General features: G+C 40.5%; 1 protein-coding gene across 1 annotated transcript in view; it reads left to right on the top strand.

Moving 5' to 3' along the window:
* The window catches only part of sap30l (sap30-like), an 11,771-nt gene extending 8,467 nt beyond the window's left edge, over nt 1–3,304 (top strand). Inside the window, exons 3-4 of the mRNA XM_053478506.1 lie at nt 1,705–1,803; nt 2,508–3,304. Of these exons, the coding sequence (XP_053334481.1) occupies nt 1,705–1,803; nt 2,508–2,636 (228 nt within the window). The 3' untranslated portion in view covers nt 2,637–3,304. The remainder of the gene's footprint in view (nt 1–1,704; nt 1,804–2,507) is intronic.
* Nucleotides 3,305–7,500: the final 4,196 nt, after the last annotated feature.

The following is a 7,500-nucleotide window of genomic DNA, read 5'->3' on the forward strand; positions in this document are numbered from 1 at the left end:
TTTTTGAAAAGAAAATATTTGGAAGTGTGTATGTGTGAGAAAAATGTGTCTAGATAATAATTAGATGAATGAATGATGAATGAAATGTCTCTGATGAGCAACCCTAACCATGTGCTCAGGTTATGATGTCATTAAGGAGTTAAGAGGACTGATTAAGATCAAGCTGAGGTCTGAAAAAGGGAGAAAACCTTCAGAGACAACAGCGTGTAGGATAGATACAAACTTATGTCAGACTGTAGAAGATCTTCAAAAAGATTGATCACACTTTGAATTAAGTGTGTGTTTGTGTGTATGTGTGTTGTTTTTTTAATGTGCAGTGGCGAGCACACACACGCACACGACCTGCATTTAAGGGCCAGGTGAAAAAAAATTTCTTGCACAAAATTCAGCACTAGAGAATTACAAATAAACCAGAAACAAAATCTGCAGACTGATGCTTTTTGGGGGGAAATTATGTAGAATTCCCTGAACACCCAGGGAAGTACGAGGGTGGGGGGGTCCGGGACTCGGGGAACATCTCCTAGCTACAGACGGGAGAGAGCGTGGTTAGATAATACCAATGTGACAATAAAAGGACACTGTCTGCACCAAGATAATGATCTTAAACACACCACATCAGGAGATCTAGACTCAGGGTTTGATCCTCACCTGTGGCCAGACTTCAGATGAGCAGTGTGTATGAAGGGAGCCTCACTGAGCTAGAATCACACCGCAAAGAAGAACGGGTGGAAATCCCGTTAGAGCTTCTGATGGTGCAGTATAGAGTGACCAACTTCCCCAAACATGACTGAGCGAAAAATTTTAAACTGGGTCACAAAGGCAAAAAAATACCACAAATACACACTCACGAGTTTCTATGGTTGTTTTTGATTGTTTCTATGACCGAAAAAAAAGGAGCTAATTTTAAGAGGTCTATAATTTTGCAACTTCATTTACAAATTCTGGTAGTGATAAAAATGTAACTGTTATAAACGTAATGATGCCGTGAAATATCCAAAAACCCAAATACACAGTTTGAAGTCGGAAGCCTCCTCGTTAACAGACTCCAGATAGGCTTCTGTATAATTACATATAGATTTTTTTATGGTCATTAATCTGTGCTGAGTTGCCGGCACGTGTCTGTGCTGCTTAGGTTTTAAGGACTAAAAGTGTTGTGAAATGTTCCCTATCCGAGTCTCCATCGGTGTGTAACCTCATCAAAGTGGACTTCATACACACTACACACACTTCCTGTTCCACAGCTGCAGCTTCACCCTCAGAGCTCACTGTTACAGCTGCGCTGCTTTACACTCTCACTGTCTGGTATCACCGGGAAGAGGACGGGGTTCCCTTTAGAGACTGTTTCCTCCCGAGAATTCTTCCTCGTGTCGTCTCAGCACCGTCACCTATGGCGCGTCATTCGGATTAAGAGGGTTTATTTTAGTCCTATAAAGCGACAGACTTTAAAAACTGTGGCAGGTGGTTTTACTGACTACTGAACTTTTTCTTCTGGTCCATTTCACTTTTTTGTTATTTTGAACCTGTGTCTAGGTAATTAATAAAGACGTAATTAAATATAGATATAATTAATGCTCCTGTGTAAAATATTAATGATGTGAGAGGTGTCTCGACGTGAGCTTAAACATCTCACACTGAGGGGTGCACAAACTTCTGCATGCCACTGGAAATATGTTTGGAAACTCTGTGTGTGTGTGTGTGTGTCAGGTGGATCTGTTCCAGCTGCAGGTGAACACACTGCGCCGTTACAAACGACATTACAAAATCCAAACCAGACCCGGACTCAACAAAGCCCAGTTGGCAGAGGTACACACACACTGTACACACACACACTGTACACACACACACACTGTACACACACACACTGTACACACACACACACTGTACACACGCTATACACACAAACACACTACACACACTGTAAACACACACTGTACATTTTACACACACTTTCACACTGTTCACACTCTCACACTGTACACACACTCACACTGTACACACACATTGTTCACACACTCACACTGTACACACACTGTACACTGTACACACTCACACTGTACACACTCACACTGTACACTCACACTGTACACACTGTACACTCACACTGTACACACTGTACACTCACACTGTACACTCACACTGTACACACACTGTACACACTCACACTGTACACACACTGTACACACACTGTACACTCACACTGTACACACTCACACTGTACACACTCACACTGTACACACTCACACTGTACACACACTGTTCTCACATACACACACTCTGTACACACTCTGTACATACACACACCCTGTTCACACACACACTGACTCCTTTAACACACTTGTTAACACCCCAGTGTGGTAATGATTCTGATGAACACCAGTTAAACACCACTCTGATGTTTCCATCTGACCATTCAGCATCACACACACACACACACACACACACACACACACACTAATATAACTCAGAGTTAATCATCTAATATAATTGTGTGTGTGTGTGTGTTTCAGACGGTGAGTCGTCATTTCCGGAACATTCCGGTAAACGAGAAGGAAACGCTGACCTACTTTATTTATATGGTGAAGAGCAGTAAGAGTCGACTGGACCAGAAATCAGAGGGAAGTAAACAGCTGGAGTAACATACAGACGCCTTGAGAGGACACACACACACACACACACACACACCTCTGCTGACATACTTAAAGACTGCTCACACTTTAGCAGACTTCAATGTGAATATTAATCAGTTAATACACACACATACACACGCACAGGCTCAGTAATACGATCAACACTGTGCCCAGAGCCTGTCTGTCTGTCTGCTTTTCTGTGTGTCTGTCTTTCATTAACGACCCTGACGTACTCCTTGCTTCCTTATGTCACTTCCTCCTGTCCAGTTTCGCGGCTGACCTGAGATCAGTCTGAGTCGCTCATGTGCTTCATATTAACGTTAAAAACAGTTCAGTATAACCCTGAACACCGCCCACACTTCACATGGACACATTATCTGCTTCATTAAGTCTTTTGTCTCTTAGACAAATTTAATCTGTCTCCTGATTTAGAGCTAAGTGACTCCACACAAACAAACACACACACACACACACCGGGCTGGAAGTTTCCACGTGATAACTCACTGAACTTTTTTATCCCCGTCAATGATACTGTTGCAGTGTTGTGTTTTAAAATGAACCCATCTCCTCCTGTATCTCGCTCACTGGATGCCAGTTTTATATTAAATGGACTTCCTTAAAGGGGCGGGGCTACAGCTCTATGTTTTTAAATGTGAAAATAAACACATGATACTTTATATCTGTCTAACCCGACAATCCTTCTGTACTTACACCACTTCATCTTAAACCGTTCCCCGCAGTTCAGTGTGTGATTTTAAAAAGCTGATGAATTTTTGTTGAGAAAATTAAAATATGTAAATTACTGTTAGAATGTGATTACTGTATATATTTGATAAGATAAAATGTAGTTATAGCAATTCTTCTGGTCACATGGAATTTATTTACTAATCATCTACACAGTACCCACCTGCCCCCGCCCCTTATCTCCGTGCCATTCACACGACCACACCCACTTAAGCCCGGGAGTATACACATTGCCTCGCCCTTTATTTGCCTTCGGCATCCACCTGGCTCCGCCCCCTTGGTTATGTGCTGCTGTCCTGCAGTATGGTTTTGTATTAATATAATTTTAATCAGATTGATGTTTGATGTGTTTTGACAGTAAACTAACTCCACACACTGATCTCTGCTTCCCTGGAGTTCAACCTTATCACAATTAGTTTCTGATGTAATAAAGTTTTAGCTTTTGTGTGAGATCAAACATTTAATCATCACTTAAAGGTCATCAATTATGTCATACTAATGCTATTAATACAGGTGATAATTATTACTGATGTCATGCAGTAAAAGATCTGAATTAGCCTTGATCAGGTGTGTGAGGGAGGGAGGGAGGGAGTGAGTGAGGGGGGGAGGGACTAAGATGTGTGTCAGATTTTTTGAAACACTGCACACGTCTAAAAGTACAGATAGTTTTCACTTTTAGGAGTGTGAATACGCAAAATTCATATTTCACATTTGCATATTCATATTACTGCTGCTCAGAGTAAAAGTCTTGTTCTGTGTACTTTAGTGTTTATACAGCAGGTTATTGTTCAGCACAGAAAAAAAGTAGCCGCGTAAGACAGTAAACTATTACAATTGTAGAATTTTATTAAAGATAATTTATTTATCTGATTTAAGCAGTAAGTGTCTCTGCAGTAGGTCTGTAATCACACGCACACACACACACACACACCTGTGTCTGTAAATCTTATCCCTCTTTTATGAAAGTTCTCTTTCTTGGAGGCTCCGCCCCTCCCAGTCCAGGACCATGCTCCGCCCATTACCGGCCCATCACTACGGAACTGGGCGGGGTCAGAGGGCGGAGTCAGGCTTGAACACTGCGCTGCTGACGTCACTGAAGGTTCCAAACCGGCCGAAGCTCCATCAGTGTGCTGTGGAGTAAACACACACACACACACACACACACACTGTTCTAACTCTGTATTTATCAGTTTTCAGTGTATGTGAGCAGAGCTTAAGTTATTACACACTGCACTGGAGACCCTCGGCCGAAATTATGAGAGTGTGTATGAATTAGAATGATCAGATTAATAAAGTTTAATTATTATTAATGTAAACATTTAACACACTTTCTGATATAATATTTTTTCCGTGTGAATTTAATGCTGAACAAATAAAATAATAAACACACACACACACAGTATTCTCCCACCGTCTCTCCGGAGTGTGTGTGTGTGTGTGTGTGTGCCCCCTGCGCGCGCTCCCGAGGACATACCGATGCGGAGTCTCAGTGGTGCGGGCTCGTGCACAACCCAGTGATGGTGAAGACGACGGTAACTTCCGGTCAGATTCATTTCCTATAAAAACATGAACACACACACACACACAAGTGATAAAATACTAAATAAAACGATGACGTGGTTTTCTTTTCACTCCGATGCGCTTCACACTGCAGTTTATAGTGACCCTGTGTGTGAGGTTTATGTTCCCCCAGTCTGTGTGTGTGTGTTTGTGTGGATGGGATGTGACCTCGTTGAAGATGTGCAGTAAAGCTGTCTCACTCTCATCAGTCTCACCTCCACACACACACACACACACACACCAACTGAAGCCAGCCTTACAAGAAATGGTTTCTGGTCAGATAAACAGTAAATGTGTATTTGCCTGTGTGTGTGTGTACGAATTAGGCATCAGAATTATTTAAAGAAGGGAAAAAGAAAAGGAGAGAAGGAAACGAGAGAAAAACAAGGGACTGGTTTTTGCAACAACAAAAAAAGGAAAAACATTTTAGGAATTATATTGTTCCTTTTAGCATCTTATTTTATTCTTAATGAATGTAGTTTTGTGTGTGTGTGTGTAATCAGAGTCTCTATAGTCTGTCTTACTTCTGTATGGAATAAAATCACTGTCAAAAATATTTGTGCGTAAAAAAAAAAAGATTTGTGTGTAATCCTGTCTTTTGTCTGAGTTGGATTCCAAAATCTACGGCCACGACAGCTTACAGATACGAGATTTTGTGTGTTTGTTACAATACAACTCTGAAATATACAAAACTCGTTTTTACAACTCCTCTGTTTTACGGACGAATTGCGAAATTACGCATACGAATGCTGTGTGTTAAACCACTGTCAAAAATACGTCATCACGGCCACATGCACAGGCATTACTATCCGAGGGAAGAGGAATCGATTCGGCGCATGCGCCCCGCCTCCGTTTTAACCCCAGTCGAGCGCTCTCTCATCGTCTCAGGTAAGTTTTTTTTCACATATTCGGACATGTTTAAGAGTAGTAAAATTACAGAGATGTTTTAACTATAGTAGGTAAGATTTTAGGAGTTTAAAACGGAGGCGGGGCGCATGCGCCGAATCGATTCCTCTTCCCTCGGATAGTAATGCCTGTGCATGTGACCTTGATGACGTATTTTTGACAGTGGTTTCACGCACAGCGTTCGTAGGCGTAATTTCGCAATTCGTCCGTGAAACAGAGGAGTTGTAAGAACGAGTTTTGTGTCTGTAAACGGTCAGAGTCGCATATTTCAGAGTTGTATTGTAACAAACACACAAAATCTCGTATCTGTAAGCTGTCGTGGCCGTAGATTTTGGAATCCAACTCAGACAAAAGGCAGGATTACACACAAATCTTTTTTTTTACGCACGAATATTTTTGACAGTGATTTTATTCCATACTACACTTCTGCCCTTGATGATTGTGCTACCTCCTGTCCCAGTAAAACTCAGTGTCAATAAAACACTGTCTGTCTGTCCCTCAGTACAGTAAATGTCTCTGTGTGTCACTGCTGATAAGAACACAATAAGCTGTTATTATTACAGAATGTTTTGCTGTATTGTTTTTCTTCCCCTTTGTGTCATTTCTCAGATCAGAATTTTAAAACATCTTGTACAAACTTCATATCATCAGTTACTCGTCATTAACGTCGTTCCTCGTTCTTCTGAACTGATCGTGAATGCTTTATGTTCATGTAGACGATTCTGTACAGCCGTCTGCTGTTTCCTCCATCATCGCTCGCTCATGTCGTGGTGACGAGTCTGACTTCCCCAAACATCAAAGCACCAGGTCACCGTACACGTAATCACACACCACACGGTTGGACCAGTTCTTATGATCTGTTACACTGATTTTCTAGACTTTTCTATTAGACTCTTTTGTAAACATTTTTTCTGAACTGATGAGCCGCTGAACCTCGACTTCACTGATAGAGAGGAAAGTTGAGCCAATGCTGATGAAAACACCTTTCTGCTTCTGACGCAGTAGTGTTAATTTGGTCATGTATTTTTAATTTCAGTCTTAGTCCTGGGATAAATGTCCCTGATAGTTTTAAGCATATTTAGTCAATCTTATCCTAATTTTGTTTAGACAAGTTTTGGTCGACTTATGGTCTGGACATTTTAGTCTAGTTTTAGTCAGAGAAACCCATAAGTATTTTCATCTAGTTTTAGTCAATGAAAACGTAACATTTTAGCAATAAGATTATTATTAAATAACCCTACAGTCAATCTAGTTTAGCCAAAACCCTTTTTTAAAGATTTTTCACAAAATAATTATCTTAACATTTTTATTTATTTTTTTTTATCTCATGTTTTCAGCCAATTATATTAATTTTTACCATCAAAATAACTGCTGCATGTTCATGTTTTTACTACAATACAATAGGAGCAGTACAGACAGTGTTTTAAAACTTTTTCCTTTTATTTATTCTTTTTAATGACTTAGACTGTTGTAGCTCCTCTGGGTCACAATCGTTTGCTAAGCTATTAGATTAATGTGTTTGGCATCGATTTAACTATAAAATAAAATACATCACAACATAATTATGTTATCATATGCCATCAGAGAGGCTGTAAAACTGGGTGATTATTATGGGATGGTCTCTTCAGGTTTGTGGTATTTTTTCCAGCAGTTGTGTTCCCCC

The sequence above is a fragment of the Clarias gariepinus genome, chromosome 19 (assembly GCF_024256425.1).
Source record: "Clarias gariepinus isolate MV-2021 ecotype Netherlands chromosome 19, CGAR_prim_01v2, whole genome shotgun sequence".
In the NCBI taxonomy this organism is placed as follows: Eukaryota; Metazoa; Chordata; class Actinopteri; order Siluriformes; family Clariidae; genus Clarias; species Clarias gariepinus.